Below are 17,718 nucleotides of genomic sequence, written 5' to 3' on the forward strand. Positions count from 1 at the left end.
ATGTGACTTTGGGCTGAAGGTCACCCAGGCAGTGAGACAGGGTCAGGGCATCTTTTCACCACCTTTATCTGATTCCTGAGTGCCGGAATTTGTTCTCTAGTAAACCTGGCACCAAGAGTCATTGCCTGGTCACATGGGGAAGGGTGTTTTGGGGCAAAAAGGAGTCCATCCTAGAAGGATGTTTCATCACTCACCATGAGGAAAATGCAAACCTTCTGGGCTCTGTTTTTTGCAGTGTAACTCTGTGTTCTGTCCTGTAAGAGGCCACCAAGTTCCAGGCATCAGTGCAACTCCTCTCTGGTGCAAAGCTCCAGGAGTGCAGTTCTGAGACCCCACACCAACTCTGGCATTTATGTGGGTGCTTCAGCATTTTGTCACTCTAGAAGTCACAGTGAAATCCATAAAACTGTAAAGATCCCACACTCTTTATTTGCAGAGATAAACAAAGGCCTGAGGATATAAAGAGCAGTGTTATCCCTGCACCAGAAAGTTATGCCACACCTGGGTGCTGTGGCCATCAGGGAACATTTCTCTGCTGCTGCAGATTTTGCAGGCTTGGTCATGTCCCATTTCAGTTTTCCCACTCTGCAGTGTGCTCCTCTATCCAACTGGTCCTTATGCAGGAGCCTTCAAACATTGGTCACCACTCTTTGGTGTTCTTCCAGATTAACCACACACATTTGGAGATGGGGAGAGGGCACAAGGGCAAAGGACCCTGCACCCAGCCAGGACACAGGGCATCTGAGTCTTTTCTAATTCTGCCCCAAACATCCCTTTCATCCCTTTTTTTGGCTCTGTTTCCTCTCTGCTATGGACCCCTGGTATTTATCAAGGCTGGAAACATCAAGGGCAGAATATCTGGGCCTGGACATGGGATTTCAGCTTCTGGCTTCTGGCATGGATGACGTTTGGTTTGGTTTGGGACTTCAGGGGCGAATGGGTGAATTTTCTCTCCTTCCTGAGGTGACTATGGCTCTGTGTTCACTACAGTTCTTCAAATATTTCCAAATCACAAGTTGTGCCTAGGAGCTGGGATTTATTGGTTCTACCTTTATTTTTCTCTTCCTTTTGTTTTTGAGCAAAGCATGCCAAATAAGCTCCAGTCTCACTAGAATTGCCATGAAACAGCTTCTGAAATGGTCCAGGCTATGGTAGCCCCCTAATTTCAGAAGCATGCCCTGTCTGATGGTGCTGGTGAGTTCAGATTCTTCCACATCAAGTGCAGTGGTGAAAAGCCTCATCCCCTAAGAGCAGGCAGGAAAAATCAATGAGAAAGGTGATGGGGGGGAATTCCTTTTTTAATCCTTCAGGATCTCTCATTTGTTGCTCTGAAATCCTTCCTTCCAAGGCACATTCGCAGGACCCTCTTTGTTATCCTAATGAGCCAGGCTCCGGAGAGTGCCCGGTTCAACTCCTGGAGCCAGGTTGGGGAGCGATGGATCCCAGGCAGGCGAGGCTCAGCTCTTTCTCTAGAGGAGTTTGCCACCTACTGATTCACAGGTTCCTCGGAGCTCCTGCCAAGGGAAGTTGAGGGGCAAAGCTGGGATTTAGGGGCAGGTGGGGCTTGCCCTTAGAGACCCGAGGCAGGGACCCCCGGGGGGCAGAGCGGGCTCGGGGGGATGCGGTTCCAGCTGTGGAGCCGCAGCTGGCGGCAGGGGCAGGGGCTGGGTGGAAGCGCCCGGCGTGTGCGTGTGCGTGTGCGCTGTGTGTGGCGGGGGAGGGATGTGGATGAGGAGCGGGCTCTCTTTCTTCCTCTCGGGGCTCAGTTAATCCTGCTGCCAGGCGCTGCTCAGCGGCAGTCTCAGCGCTGGAGCCGGAGCGGGGGAGACGCGCATCCCGGAGGCGCAGCGGAGGGGAGGCGAGAGAGGCAGCTAAAGAGAGCAGAGCGGGGGAAAAATCAAATCTATGCTTGGAACTGGGCTTCTTTTTCGCCAATGCAAAAGGGAATATGCAGCACATTTTTGCCTTCTTCTGCACCAGTTTCCTAGGGGCGGTGTTAGGGGCCAATTTCCCCAACAATATCCAGATAGGTGAGTGCGGGGCTGGGGGTGATGGTCCCTGACGAGTGGGTAGGGGTGGAGAGGGGGTGATGGGGGTAAAAACTGACCCGGTCGTGTGCTTGCCAAGGTACAATGTGTGTGTATGTGTGTGAGAGGGAGCCAGGGGCTGAACTGCGAGGGCTGGATGCGTGCGTTGGTACCAGCTTTGCCGGAGCAGAGATGGATCAATTTGGATTTGGGGGAGGGGTAGATTGGGAATAAATGCCTGCACACACACACACATACACACACACCAACACAGAGGGAGAAAAGTGCCTCCGAAATGGAGGAAGTATGAAAAAAATATCTGTTTCTTGCCCGGGGAAATGCCTGGGCTGCCATTGTGTGTTGCTGCATTTGCAAAATCGGCGGTTGCACGATACATTTTGGTGAGGATGCTCTCATCTGTAGGTAACTGGGACGGGAGGTAACAAACAGACGCTCTCTTGTTATTATTGCTAAAGAATAAGGGCAAAGCTATTGGAAGAAGATCTTGCATTGAAGTCTCTTTCATTTCATGCCACTTGCTTCCCTTGCACACCAGCAGTGCCTGTTTGATTCCTTCCTCCCTTCCTGTAACAACTTCGTGCTCCTCTCCCTCCTTCCCCGCGTTTATTATTACTCTCCCACTGATCTTTATTGGTGATCGTTTGTAGCCTAGCCCCAAATTCCCTTCCCTTGCATGCCGGTTTTCTTTCCCGCCTCCCTTCTCTTTACAATGCCAATCAATTGCTAATCCACCAAGTTCAGGCAACTCCTGCCTGAGTCCAGCTGCACAATCAGTGCTTTTATTGCTGTTGATGCTGCATCCTTGTCTCCCTCCCTTCCTGTCTCCCCTTTACCCCAAATTTGTGCAAGATCCCGGATTTTTTGCCTTTCAACGAACGCAACTTGGCTACGAGCATCTGATTCCTCCGATATCCGTGATTAGGCTGTGGGGTGGGAGGAACGGGGGAGGTGGGGGGATATTGGTGCACAAATAGCCCTTTTCACACAAGGAGATGCCCCCTCTACTGAAGATGTGCAAAGTGACGTTGATGGCAGGTCCTTGCCTATTTTGTTTCTTCCTCAGGTCGTCTTGGGCATTGATACTTTCTGCAGCTTTATTTTAATTCTCCCTTGTTGCTAAGTGCTTTGTTTCCCTCTCCTGAAATGCCAATAGCAGCGCTTTCTTTAAATGCATATAGATTACAAGACAGGCTGAATTTAATAGCATCTCTCTGGAGGCTGTGAAGGGATCTGCTGCAAGCCAAGGTTCCTGCTGGGGGAGCAGCAGGAAACTTTTCCTAGGGCTGGGTTATCGCTGCACTTAGTTCCAGATCCATGGGGAAGGTGAGGTCCTGAGCTTAGGTCCAGCCCGGTCCCAGTTCCTGCCCTGTTTGCATCACTCTGTGGTTCTGGGCTTATCTGTACTTCTGTATAGATTGATTCCTTTGAGGGTCAAGCTTTAAGTTTCCTGCCCAGTTTGAGTTTGGCCGCTGTCACCTGTTAAATTCAGGGTTTTTCTGTGCAACAAACCTCCAGCAGCAGCAGCAGCAGTTTGGTCACAGTCCCGTGTCCCTCTGGCTGTCACAGCACTGTCCCCTGCTGGGCCAGGCTCAGCCAGGCTGCCCCGTACCCCTGAGTCCCCTGAGTGCGGGGGGACCCCTGCAAACCTCCTGTAGCAAAGCTCTCCTCCCAGTCAGCAGGGCTTGAACTGAGCCTCGTTCCAAGCGAGGGGGGAAGGAAGGATCTCGTTTTAGCTGTACTGAAGTGGTAATGACAGAATTCCCATTCCTCCTGCTTGAAGTTATGGGGGTGAGGAGGTTGAGCTGCACCCCATGGATCATCCCTGTCCTGAGCTGCCTGGCCTGGGGATGCAGCAGGGCTCCTGTGTGTGATCCAGGGTTACATAACAGAAATGCTGGGAAGGTTTTGTGCTCCCAACCTGTCCGCAGTGGGCACGGAACCCTTGGCTCTTGCCTTCTGGAGGATTTCTGAGTTTGGAGGCACTCCCTGGGCTGCAGAGCTGTAGGCTCTGCTCTCAGGAATATTTTGGACTGATGATGTTTCTAATAAGAATGTTCTTAAGAGCTTTCCTCTTATGGTTCTGTTTTTCTCCCCAGGGGGGTTGTTTCCTAATCAACAGTCCCAGGAACATGCGGCTTTCAGGTTTGCGTTGTCTCAGCTCACAGAACCCCCTAAGCTCCTTCCCCAGATCGACATTGTGAACATCAGTGACAGCTTTGAAATGACATACACCTGTAAGTACCAGCATTCCCTCTGCTCTGCCTCACTTGGGCTTCTTTATTCCTGACCTGGGTTTGTTGGCTGTCTGAAATATGGGATATCTTGCACCAAATGTGCAGCTCACCTGTAGGGTCCAGGCAAGAGAACCCCAAACATACAAAGGGTTTCTGGGTTGTTTTGGTTTGTGCTAAGGAATAGGGGTGAGGTAGTGCTGCAGTTATCCAGCATGTCTTGTGTTTCCCCTTCCATTGCACCCAAAGTGGTGTACACCCCCCAACATTTCATTTCCTCTGTTTCTCTAACCTCTGCCCAACTCAATACATTGAGATTTCATCCCCATATTTCCCATAGCTGTGATGCACAACAAAGACACCCCTTTCCACCCACAGAGTGCACAGAAGTCTCTGTTTAGTGTGAACAGCTTCTTCCTCAGCCCCAGTTTAACCATCTGTCCTTGTAATTTAAGAAAGACCTAGCAGAAACCAGCAGCTTGGTGCAAGTGGAGTCTAAATCCACAATAAGGGCATGCCTAATAATGACAGAGAGGTAAGAGAGTTCTAGTTTCAAGAAATTAATTCGTTGGCTCTAAAAACAGATATTAAAGAATGAGTTTGCACCACGGAATTGATCTCAGGGTAGATCTGCACCCTGCTAAAGCACAGCACGTTGCTTGTACTGTTCTCATTAGAAAATATTATTGGGGAAAACACCCTGACTTGCTAGATAAAGCCAAGGTTAGCAGCAACAAACAAGACCAGGAGGAGAAAACCAAATGAAAACTAAGCCTATAACAGAGCCCTGTGGTTGCTGTGGCAGCCTTTGCTTTCCTTGGAGCAGAGGGTGCGGTGCTGTGGGCGAGGGGCTTGTGCCAGCAGGGTGTGATGCACAGAGAATTCTTTGGTTTGACCTGGTGTCAGACACTGCTGCTGACACTCTCTGAACCCGAGTGTGTGTTTGGGGGCTGTCAGGACAGGCTGGAGGAAGCCTTCCCTTCATTGAGCCTGTTGGAATATTGTTGGCTGGCATCTACAGTGTCCTCTTGGGTCACTGAAACATCCCCCCTGCAGTTTAGTTGTGTGGGATAGAGGTGAACACAAACTGTTCTCTCTGCTCAGAAATGCACAGAAGGGATCTCCTGGAAGAAAGAACCAGCAGGAGAATTAATGAGGCTTTTTGAAGAAGAAAAAAAAAAAAAAAAGTTGTGATATTTTCTGTTGGAGGGTTTGCAAATACAAGATCTCAGGAATTTCCTGCCCAGTATAGTAGAGAGAAGTAACAGTTTGGCCACACTTTCTTTGCAGTATCTAATGGCATATCTAAAGATTTTCTATTTTCTTTAATATCCCTCTATTTGCCAACTACAAGGTTTCCATCAAGGAAGAGCAACTATTTCAGCTCTATCCAATGGCACTTTCTTGGCAGGAAAACCAGACAAATTGAAGAAAAAAGCCAGACCTTGCATCTATCAAGGGAAAACGTCACCCACCTGGGGTAGAGTTGCTGACTGTGGCTGAGGATGAGCTATTTCAGAGCTGATAGCAGGAAGAAAGCAGAAACTGCAAGAATACCACTCAGATAAATTCTCCATCTGCACATGGCCTTCCCTCCCTCTCCATGCCTGCCACTAATGGTTTTGTTTACAGCTTTGATGGCAAGACCATGACACCAGTTATGCTTCAGGAATCTGTCATTAGTACTGCGGGGGCAGGGGTGGTCTCACAAAAGCTGAATGGAAGCAAGGCAGCCTCCCAAAGGATGTTATATTTGAGCTCTATGTAGGGCACATTGTCCTAGATCAGACCAGCAGAGCACTCTGCACAGTCCAACTTCACTTGTCCTCGTTTTGCTTTTCTTATAATTAAAAACTTCCTAAGTTCCTCCAGACTATGGAAGGCAGCATTTGTTTTGTAAGCACAAAAGAAGGTGTCATTCCATGTACCCTAGGGGTGAAAAAAACCCCCCAACCTAAAGAAAACAGGCCATTAGGAGACCTGATTTTAGTACTCTAGAGCTGAAGCGAAACTTTTGTCAGGAATTAGCTCATTCTTCATCTTCCAGCTAATTCCTTGCCTGGCTGCCAAGACTAGATATCAGCAGAAAGATCTGTTTATTTAGAGAGAATAAAAACCCTGCCCACACAGTGGTCTTTATCTTCTGAGGAAAGACTGGCCGTGCTACCAGTTAAAAGTACCAGGTTTTGTTCCCATGGAGATGGAGAACACAGCATTTCCTTGCCATTGGCATTGCCTGCTTCTGTGACAGTTTAGTCAAGGCTGTTTGGAGCCCGTGAACCTGAGGCCTCACCTGTGGGGGTCTCCAGCAGGACACCTGAGCAAGGTCCCAGCTCCGCTGCAAATCCTGCTCTGTGCTGGGATCCAGCTGAATGTACTCCTTATGGCAAGTGTCTGAAGCAGCAGCCTTCAAAGCACTGAGCAGATATTAGGAATCAGTGCTGGCAGCAGAAGCAAAGCCCTTGTTGGGCAGGCTATGGGGTGGTGAGGAGGTGCAGCACGGTGACAGCAGCCTGGTGAGGAAATCGTGTGCAGAATGTACCTGGGCATCGGCTGTGGCACTGCTCACCTCTGCCTGGCACGGAGCTGCTGGGCTGAGCAAGCTGTGCTGTGACAGTGACAGTGACAGTGACAGTGACAGTGGGTGCAGTGACACCGGGAGCTCCTGCCCAGGTGACAGCGCCGCTAATGACGCGCCGAATTGGTGACAATGACAATGACACCCATCCGAGGGGGGAATCTGGAGAATGCCCAGAGGCTGCTGTGGCCGCTGGGCTGTCACTGTGACAGCCCAGCAATAACTTTCACATTTCTGGTGTTCTCGATGTGGACTTTTTATGGTTACACAGTGATTGTGAAAAGCTCAGTGCGGGTCCTGTGGTCCCTGTGTGCAACACGTCAGGAGATGATGATTTTAAGCAAACCATAATCATTAAGAAAGCAAGAAGAGGTTGTGGAGATGTGTGGTGACTTCCTGTTTCATGTGTGGGGTTGATGCTAATGTTGTTGCATCACCGAGGCACGGGCACATTTCAATACCTGAAATATCTTCCTGAATTCATTCCATCCCACAGAATAGCTGGTAATGAACACGCTCCGTGGTTGCAGCTGGGTGCCTGATGGGGCTTACCCGTATGAAAGTACACACCTGCTACTCTGAGGGTTCTTAGCTAAAGGTTAGGAGGCTTTATAATTTTGTGCTGTTTCTTCAAAGGCCAAGGAAATTGTTTAAGTGAATTGAGAGTCCTTCCTTCAGCAGAATTACACAGCAGTGCCAGGTGACTGTAAAGGGTAAAACGATGGTGTGGTGTAGCTGAAATGTTTACCTGGTGACGTAGCAGAGCAAAAACCCTTCTGGTCAGCTTTAAAGACATGTTCAGAGCTTCTGTTTCCATCCATGTTTGGAAAAGAGCTTTATTCTCTCCAAACAGTGTCTAGCAATCCGTGCCATGCTGGATTTTGCCATGTCTGACTGCTCTCAGGGCAGACTCAGCACAGGAGAGTTGGTGCTGCAGGTCAGAATGGAGAGGGGTGGGAAGGGGAACGCTCTGTGCCAGATGCAAGGGCACAGGAGCTTTGCAGCTTAAGAGAGATCTGCAAATTCCTGTCCCTGGAAGGCCCACAGTGGATGGGAGCACTGTGTGCTGTTGACAGCAAAGGAATGAGAGGTTTCTTTCTTGAGTCAACCTGTGCTGGCAACAGTTTTCTCCTATTCTTCATCTCAGCCTCCAGCTGTGCACAGTGCAATGCGCATCCCGTCCTGAGCAGAGCCCGGCTCCTCGGGGAGTATGAGTTGTTTCAGCCACAGCTCCATAGCCTTATTTAATTTGTGGTGCAGAGAGTCCTTCTTTCAGCCTTGCCTGAGGTCCCCAGGTGATGCTGGCAGCACCAGGCAGGCGTGGAGGCTGCTCTGGCTGTCCTGAGAAGAGGATGGCTCAGCAGCAGCAGCCTGCCCTGGGCCAGCAGCTGCCACACAAGGTGAGTCACCAGCGTGGTAAAACTGCCCCTGCCAAACTCAGGCTCCTTTGCAGGGATGACCAGTGACTAAAACAACCCCTGTTTGTCACTGAGCCCTGCAGCTTTGCTGAGGCAGCCACCAGATTTTGTGTGCTTGGGTGGTGGGCTGCTGGCAAGGGACACTCAGGAGCTGCGGACCTGAAACACAGGGGTCTGCACAGGATAGCAACAGGATTTTGCAGCTGCAAGAAAACTTGTAAAGAGGCTGAAAAACGATTAATTATTTTTCCCTCTCCTTCCCTGTATGCACAGATGCAGTTACTGTGGGGTCCTCATTCTGAGTATATGCTGTGGGTGCTGCTAGAATATCAACAGTTGAATCTGTTCTGCAAATTAGAAAATGAACATGTAGTTTGGATTCTGTTCATATTTTATTAAGGCCTCCAAGCACCAATTAGAGAGGGATTTGTAGTGATCACTCATTCTGTGCTTATGTTCTTATCAATAGCAGCAAGCTTACATCCAGATCAGCTATGAAATGAAGTCTTTCTTTTTCTTCTTTTCCTTGGATACTTACATATATAGATAGAGTATTTATAGAAATTGCTTTTTATCTCCTAAATTACCTCTCAGAGATAGGAAGGAATAGGCAAGCATTTGAATGTTCTCAAATGAGGAACTAAATTTGGTTTAATTAAACAATTATTGGGTGTTTTTAAAGGAAGCTTCCTTGTTGACAAACATATGATGGTCACCATTTCTTGTAAAGGTGTTGCTGTAATAATTCCGGCAGTAATCAGTTAGAATGCAATTTTTATAATTAAGTTTCCACAGTCTAAATAAACCCAGCCCTGTAATAGTTTTGGTGTTTGTTGCTAAACTTGTTTCTATTTTCACAGTGTCAGAAATCTCATGTAAGTGCTCTGGGATTTTTTTTTCCCTGCAGAGCTCAGGATGTTTGCTATGACTATTTAATGTGAGTTAAGCCAGCAGAAACACAGATTTAATGATCAGATGCAGTCTGATTAATAAAACACAGGTACTACAAGGAGATACATCTCCTTGGATTATGTAACAGGAAAAGATGTGATGCAGACAGATGAATCACTGAGCATCAATTCACATTAGATCAACCTCAGGTTAAAGCTGCTCAGTTTTGGGCAGGGATGGGCTGTAGCTTTCTAATAAGTATGTGTTTGTTCAGTGAGATGCCAGCAGCTTGGAGTGTGCTGATGGGTGAAATCCTGCCAAATCCTCCCTCCCAGGAGGGAGCAGGTCCTGGAGGTGACACCAGCCCCCTGTGTGCCAGCAGGACCCCCAGGGTGAGTGCTGGGTGCTCAGCGGTCACAGTCACCACTAAAGAAGGCAGGAGCTTGTCCCATATGACTTCCCCAAGAAGGAAAAGCATTTATAACATGATTGCTGAGCCATTCCCTCAGTTGTGGCTGCTAGGACAGGGCAGGTTGTCTGTCTGCCTCCAGGGATCTGGGCACGGAGGGGTTTGGGTAAATGTGGACCAATTCCATCAGCAGGGAACTGATGGGGCTCCCCCTGTCTCTTGGCATCCCTGTGAGAGGCGGGCACCACACATCAGGAAAAGTGTCCCCCAGTCTGGTGTGTCCATCTCTTCAAGGGCCATGGGGACACTTCTTTGCATGACTATTTTATGTGTGTTTAATTTTTTTTATCCCGGGTGGTGGGAGAGTTGCCTGGGTTGAAAAGCAGATATGACGCCATAAGGAAAAATCAGAGGGAGGAATAAGGGGAATTTCACACCTGCAAATCTATCTGCTCATCTGGAAAGGATCCCAGCACTGGTGACAAGCAGAAAAGAGAGTGAAGAAGTAAAATTTGGGCTCTGCAGTAGGCAGAAGAGGGATTTGAGAAACAGTGAGCAGCACAGGCCAGACCTGTCCATTGTGTGACAGTCACAGCTTCCACTCACAGCTTATCTTTTCTTCTCTAAAAATAAAGCCTTTTCGTGTGACAGGGATTCTACTAGGCCAGAAACAGACAGGCTTTATTTTTTGGCATTATTAGCAAGGTGAGAGTGGAAATCTTCATGAGACTGCAAGGATTGCAACGTGGGGAAGTGTGCTGTTCATTTCCAAAACTGGTGGGAATTTTAGATATATACATTTACATTTCCTTTAATAGGGTTAGGGCCCCAAAGGCAGCAGCTCTCTGCCACCAGAAATGGAAAAGGTCCCAGTTAGGTTCAGTAACACGTGGAGCTCAGAGCAAACACAAAACCAACATGCTCCTTAAAGAAGCAATAAGTGTGGGAGACTTTAATATTCTGAAGATCCAAATTCTCAGGGGTGCGGTATTAACACGAGTTCTGAAGACAAAGATGCATTTATTTCAACTGCATTCCTTTAAAGAGAGGTTTTATTTCTCTTATTTTGGTTGTGTAGAAATGAAACAGAGCACTCTTTTTCCCAGTGAAGAGTTCCATGCAAAATCCTTTGGTAACACCTGAGGAAGTCAGGAGTTAGGCAAGGTGCAGAAGGGGATCCAAACCAAACCATTTGCAACCCACCATCACTCCAGCAAAAAATATTTCAAAATGTAGTGGATTACTGGGGCAATAACAGTGTGGTATCCAGCAGAAACTGCTCCCTGCTCACCTGCTGAAGTGTTTGCTCATTAGCTTCAACAGTAACAAGCCTCCAGCTGATTTTCTCACACTGTCCTTTTAGCAGCCACCCACTTGTCCCCTCTGGGGCACTCTTAAAAAAAACACCCCCAGAAAAAAAACAACACAAAAAGACAAAGGCCTCCTGAAATATTGATTCTTTTTTTCATGTAGATCAGTTATTTTCCCTGTTGCCTGCAAACCAAATGCTGCCAATCGTCACCCAGGGTTGCAATTCAGATTGTGCTTATGCTTCGCCAGACTGAGTGACCCCTTGAGGAAGCAGCAGTGAGAGTCAGTGAAGAAGTGAGTGACAGCTAAAAATTGCCATATCTTGGCTTCTCTTAGAGGGTCTTTTCGTTCCTTGATTTTATTTGTTTTTGACAGAGTGGAGGAGTGCAAAAGAAAACAACTGATGTCTAAGATTGAGTTGTACTGATGGCAGGATTCTCGTGTGGATGTGGCATATGTGTCTGCATTTCTCTATATGTTATAGGAGTCTTGGCTTTGATTTAGTAAGTGAGATCCTGCCACTATGCTAATGGAGATGAAGTGGGAGGGAGATGAAAGGCTGAGGGCTGGAGGGTCAGAGGAGAGATACAGAAACCTCTGTAAGTAATCTGGATGCAGAATGTGGAGGAATCTCACATGAAATCAAGGGCTATTTCTCACCTCCCCGCCCTCCCAAACACTTTGCTTTGATCTTTGCTAGCAGTGAGCTTCAACAAGCAAAAGACATCAGTGATTACACAGATTCAGACATGGTTTTTCTCCTGCTGGGCTGCCAGCATCCCCTGAGTGCCCCGAGCCTTGTTGGCTTTCCTTCCACACAGCACCCACATCCCATTCAGTGCCATCCCATAGAGGGAGGACAGCACTGCTATTCTGGCAGGTAAACAGCAGAAAAAATTACCAGCAGGCCTGGGAGCTTGTGAGGAAAGCAGAGGCAAGCAAAGTCCAACAGAGAGCACACAGGGACAGAGGGTGAAGAAACCTTGGAGTAGGAGACCTGACGTGGGAAGGGGCGAGGCAGCAGCTCTGCAGGGGCTGTGGATGTGCAATAGGTGGAGTTCTCCCTTATCTCTCTTTTCAGCCCTTAGCTAAGCAAGGGGAGGTTTTTCTTTCTGAGGGCTCTGCCTCCTCCTGCTCAAATCTGAACTGGAGCTAATGGTGGCTCCTGTTTGGTCAGCACCACAGCTCAGCTTCCTCCTGTCCTCCACCTTCCTGCAGGGGATGTATGATAGCCATGTGTTGGGAGTGTTTGGCCAGGGAAAAGGGAGACAAATGCTGGGATGCAGAGCACAGTGGGCTGAAGGTGAGCTGGAAAGGAGGCTCTTGTCACAGCATGCATGGCAGGGGAGGCTTGGGGTGACCCCAGGTCAGCAGGGAAACGGGGGCAGGTCTGAGCCACCAGCACTGTGCCTGCAAGGGCTGAGCAGCCAGCAGAGAAAAGAGGCCTGGCCTGCAGGGAGTTGAGGAGAAATGTCTTTGTGCAGAAGGTGATTAATGTCTTTAATGAACTACCAAAGGAAGGAATAGCAAGCCAACCACACACGGCTGCAGGGGGGAAGGGGCGAGGAGAGGGGGCTGTTGCAGACGAGGAGGAGGCAGGGAGCAATGCAGCAGGGCTGTTTCCAGCTCACTGTCCCAGAAAAACAGGCAGGCACAGCAGCTGTCCCCAGCCTGTCCCCAGCAAAGGCAGATCTGAGTGCATTTCATGGATTTAATCAGAATTAATTCAGTCTTCCAGCCTGTCTTCATTCTGGGGTCTCCTGCTCAGCACATTATGGCTGTGCCAAAAGCCACTGTCTGCAGCTTCGAGGTGTGGGGATGGCAATCTGGGTGTCCCTGTGCTCCTGTCCTGTGGGGACAGCGAAGGCAGAGGCTGTGGGGAGAGTGGAACCTCTCCTGCACTGTCAGAGAACAGATCTCCTCAGGTCCCTGGAGTCTGGGACCTGGATTAGCCTTGGCTGGCAGGCGTTAAGAGTCATCATTTGTTTGGGAACCTGCAAGAAATGTGTGGATGAAGTCAGGCAGATTTCTAACATTGAGTCATCCATATCATAACATCCTCCACCTCAGCAGCCTCAAGTGCCAGACTCACAGAGACCTCAGGGGGAGCAGATCCCAGTGCCTCTCCTGAACCCACAGAGCCTGAGCAGTCCCAGGGCCTGCAGGAGGTCACCCATCCACAGCCACACACAGACTGGAAAATCAGCTCTTTGTGTTCCCAGACATGCCCATGTCTATGTGCTGATGCTTGGAGGGGAGGGAATTCACTGTGCAGCCCTCAGGTGGGACATGAGACAGCTCCTGCATTTCCATCCCTGCTTCCAGAGCAACCACACACTTCAGGGACGAGCCCTTCCCCAAACAGCCCGTATCATTTCTTGTTCTGGAGAAACAAGCTCTACTTTAGGGTACAGGCTTGTTCTGTGGAAGAGGAAACTCACTCAAGCATCATCACAGTTTTAGTGGGGCTTAGCAGTTACACTGCATTGGAAGTACCAACACTCAGCATCTCAGGCAGCAGCTCTCAGTGGCCATTCCCAAACTTCTCTTCTTTGTTTGAGAACATTCAGCCCATCAAAGTTTGTTCTTGAGTCCTCACCTGTACCCACATGTCCCCTGGTTGAACTTTTCCTTCCTCCATGACGTACCAGGTAAAGCAACAGAATTGTGTTGATCCTGGCTGAGTTTAGCATGAGACTTTGGGAGGCAGGAGAGCTGAATCCTATCCCAAAGCATCTGCAGCTGCATTAGGCTCTTCTGCTAATTCCTCAATACTCTGCTGAAGGTGACATCTCAGCAGTATCAAACACTTTGCTGCTGTCCCTGTGAACAGCCTGTAAAGGCTTTGATAAAAGCAGGCAGCACATTGCAAACAGGCTCTTTGCAGTGGTGCTATTCTGATGTATTGCTGAGAAGTGAAGAAAACAGATGCTCATGGCACAGAAACTGCTCTCTTCAGGTTCTCCTTCTGCATTTTGGTACCGCACTGCAGTGGCCCCCCAAGGGCAGGGGCCTGGCATTGTCCTGTGAGGTGCTTTTATCCTCTTGGCCTCTCCTGTTTCTCACTTTTCCTGGGCTTTCTGCTGGCAGGAGTGTTTGCAGTGCTCTAACAGCCATGCCTTTGCTTTTGCAGTCTTTATGCAGCTCTCTTTCTCCCTCTTCCCATTGATACACTCCTGGCTGATAGTGGCTGTCCCTAGGACTGGGCTCTGGGGGAACCATGGGGTTGGTGCCATCAGGGGAGGAATGCCTGCAGATGCTGTGGCACTTCCAGAACAGCACCCAGGAATTTGACTGAGCAACCCCCACCAGCTCAAATGGGATGACCACAGTTAAGCCTTGTGTAGCACTGGAACCAACAATCTTGTGGGAAAGGAAAAAAACATTGCTTGGCCCATGAAAATAAAAAATAATAAAAAGAGTAATTTCTACAGCGTCATCCTATAGCAGCTGAGACAAATCAGACCCAGAGCTCTAGATCAAAACACACCTGAAAATCTTGGGAATTCTGAATCCCATCCCAATCTGTCACGAGTTCTAATTGCCATTTGGCAGCAATCTCAGAGGAGTTGCAGAGCAATGTGCATTCAGGTTTTCTGCTTCAAGCCTGTCTCAGGACAGAAAGCAAAAGTGTGAATCCAAACTAGCAACTTTAAAAACAAGCAGGGGGTGAAAAAAAGTCATCCCCAGGACTGTGGAGTGAAATCTAGAGCAGTGTTGTGGAGGCTGGGGATGGAGGGAATTGGGGCCAAGACATTCAGCAGCATCCCTAGGTGGGACCACGGGAGCCTTTGGAGAAGGTGCTTGTCTCATCCAAGGTGTGTTTGTCACATCCAAGGTGTGTTTCTCATCCAAGGTGTGTTTGTCTCATCCAAGGTGTGTTTATCTCATCCAAGGTGTGTTGTCCCAGCTGTGCAGAGGGATGAGGTGTGTGGCTGTAGGACAAGGGGTGCCTGTGCCATAGGATGATTCATGTCCAGAGCACACAGGGCACACAGGGGTGAGGTTTTTCCCCCTAGCTATCCTTGCCTGCAGGCAATACAGCAAATTCTGCACTTTCAACAACAGCGATTTACATTTAAAAAAGGCTCCATCAAGGGAATGTGCACTTGAGAGTCTCCCTTTAGCCACTGGAGAGCAGCAGGCAGACAGGCGCAGGAGGCTCCTTCCTGTCCCTCGCTCTCTGGTGTTCTGTGGTTTTGGCATCGCAGAAATGGGAAGCATCTGTGAGCCCTTTGGATCACAAATGGATCTGGGAGCCTGCTACTTGTGCTAACAACTCATTTATTATCAGGGAGCAGAGGGTTTCTTCTGAGCCAGTGCAATCTATCATTTCTTAAAGACGCTGTGTGAGACTGAAAGAATTTGCTTTAAGAGTTGGCACCTGGAGCCCAGTAATGAGTCCATTTTTGGGAAGAACTCTCCTTCCTCACTTCGCCACTAAGATTTCTTTTTCCCAGCTTCAGGAAGAAGGGAAAAGGATGTTCAGCAGCAGAGCACCCTTCACTCTGAGAAGTTGGAGCATTCCTGCTCTGAAAAATTCCTTGGGAGATGCTTCTCTCCTAATTCTCCTTTGCTTTTCTCTCCATGACACTAGAGTATTTTGCCCAAAATACTGATGCAGGGAAGGTGAAGAGGCTGCTCCAGCCCCTTTGTATGGACCCCCTCTCTGCAGCTCCAGGCAGGCTGAGTCTGCCATGCACAATATCCACCCACAGGCAGCACCTGCTGCAGCCTGGCCTGGATTTCCTGCTGCTTCAGCACAGAGCTGCTTCCTCTGCCATGTCATCCCATTTGCTTCCCCAAAGTCTGGTGCTGCACAGTGGCTGTGGGGCCACCCTGGAGCCCCAGACAAGTCCCTGCTGCCAGAGACCTGTTCTGGAGGGTGCACTCAGCTCCTCCTCTCTGCCTTGGTTTGTCACAGTGCTGTGGGATACTTGTGTGGCAGCTGATCCCTTTCCCCAGATCCTTATCTCTCCCAGAGTGAGATTTTGGTGTTATTTGGCATCAGTCTTGCACCTTGCTTTCTGTTTTGTCAGAATCAGATGGCTTAGGAGCTCTAATGCTTTGTCCCTGTAATTTCTTTCCTCAAGAAGTGAGAAGAAGATAAAATATGCAAGGGGATACGCTAAGGCATCAATGGTTAAAAAAAATAAAACTCCTGAAAAGGCTGTATTGAGTTTTAGGCAAGTGGTAGAATCAGGCACAGACAATAAATGAGAGCTGAAGGCTCATGGCAAGTGCATCAGGGCAGCCTCTAACATGTTCTTTAATGAACATTTGTTGCAGTTCAGTCCCATGCCAGGCAGCAGCGAGGCCAGCAGTGAGGTGTCTGCTCTGGTCCCTCTCACCGTGGGGCTCTGCAGCTCCTGCAGGCTCCAGCACAGAAAAGGACAAAGTCTGAGCTCCCAAGGGAGCAGGGCCTGATGCTTTGGACAGTGTCAGCTTTTCTGCAAACAGTGAAAGGCTGATCACTTCCCAGACATGTCCTGAAGCTGAGGGAGACTTTGACTTCCAGCCTCAAGTGACCTACCTGTGCCTTTGAGACCTCAGCTGTGCCAGTGGCTCCTCCTCCTGGGTGTGAGACTGCCTGTGAGGGGTGGCTGTAGGGAGAAGTTCTGTTTTAAGGGGATTTGGGATACTGTCCCATCCTGGTGTCCAGTTTCTGGGTTGTTTGGTTTGGTTTGGTTTTTTCCCCAGTGAGAATGGACAGTGATATTAATGAGGCACACCAAAGGCAGCATGAGAATACCTGGATTCCTTCTGATTCTGCTGGGAAAGTCTGGATGCTCAGAAGGCAGGATGTGCTTTCTGTGCCTGCCAGTGTTGATAAATAAGTGGGGAGACCTGAGTGAGCTCTTGCCCATAGGAGAGGACACAGTTTTGAATTTCCGTTCAGACCCACACTGGCCTCATTAGCTTAGGCTCATATTTATAATTCCTCCTCTTCCTAATGAATGTGATCCCTCTTTGTGTGGGTCCCCAGACCCTTGGCAGGTGGGGATGGCTCTCTGGTGCCCACCCAGAGCTCTCCCCTGTCTGCTGGTGCATGAGCAGCAGCATGTGATGTCTGGGAGGTGGTGGGGGAGCTACTCCTGTTCCCTCTTCTCCTGGCAGTGCCAGGCAGCAGCATATGGGGAAAGGCCACACAGGTGCTCTGAGCGTGGGTGAGCAGAGACTGCCTCTGCATGCAGCATCCTTGGCAATGGTTGTCCCTAGAAGCAGACTCTTCATGGAGCAGCAAAGTGGAAGTGCCAAGGGGGCCACACTGAGTGGCCACAGTCCTTATTTGTCTCCACCTGCTCTCCCTTGGCTGTGGTGACAGCAGGGAAATGTCCCTCACGTTGAGTGTGGGCTCATTCATCTCCGCTCCCCAAGGGACAGGAGCACCAGCATGAATCACCTGCTTGTCTCAGTCCCCATCTTCCTCCCCACAGGTGGCTCTGGGCTGCAGCTGCAGCTGGGCAGGGCTGGGACAGGGGCAGTGACAGGGACAAGGCACCTGGGGAGAGGAGGATGTGAACCAGCTCTGCTTCTTCCCCTGCTGCCCACAGGGAAGTGTTTAACCTCCTAGTGGGAGGAGATTGAGAGAGGTGCATTTATCACTGACCCTGGCACAGGGGAGGATGGCTTCTCTTGAATTCACTTTTGTGCAGCACTGCAGTGGGTGAAGCTTTTCCGTCCAGCCCAGGCAATGTACTTTTAATTTCCCTTTTTAATCTTTAAGGCCAAAGATTATCAATAACTTTCTACTGAGTATTCGTTCTTTTGAAACTTCCTTTGGGAAAAAAAATAAGGTTAAAGGCCATGGATACTCTGCTTATCTGAGCCA

The 17,718-nt window shown here is 49.2% G+C and overlaps 1 protein-coding gene across 3 annotated transcripts in view; it reads left to right on the forward strand.

Moving 5' to 3' along the window:
• The first annotated feature begins 1,751 nt into the window (after window positions 1-1,751).
• Window positions 1,752-17,718, forward strand: part of GRIA1 (glutamate ionotropic receptor AMPA type subunit 1) — a 121,343-nt gene continuing 105,376 nt past the window's right edge. For 2 of the 3 annotated variants that reach the window (XM_036391517.1, XM_036391516.2), the window contains exons 1-2: window positions 1,754-2,030; window positions 4,145-4,282. In XM_036391517.1, coding sequence (XP_036247410.1) covers window positions 1,949-2,030; window positions 4,145-4,282 — 220 coding nt within the window. In that variant the 5' untranslated portion in view covers window positions 1,754-1,948. Of the gene's footprint in view, window positions 2,031-4,144; window positions 4,283-17,718 lie in introns of all 3 variants that reach the window. The other variant, XR_004981106.2, reaches the window with a different exon arrangement.

This window comes from Molothrus ater, chromosome 15 (assembly GCF_012460135.2).
Source record: "Molothrus ater isolate BHLD 08-10-18 breed brown headed cowbird chromosome 15, BPBGC_Mater_1.1, whole genome shotgun sequence".
In the NCBI taxonomy this organism is placed as follows: Eukaryota; Metazoa; Chordata; class Aves; order Passeriformes; family Icteridae; genus Molothrus; species Molothrus ater.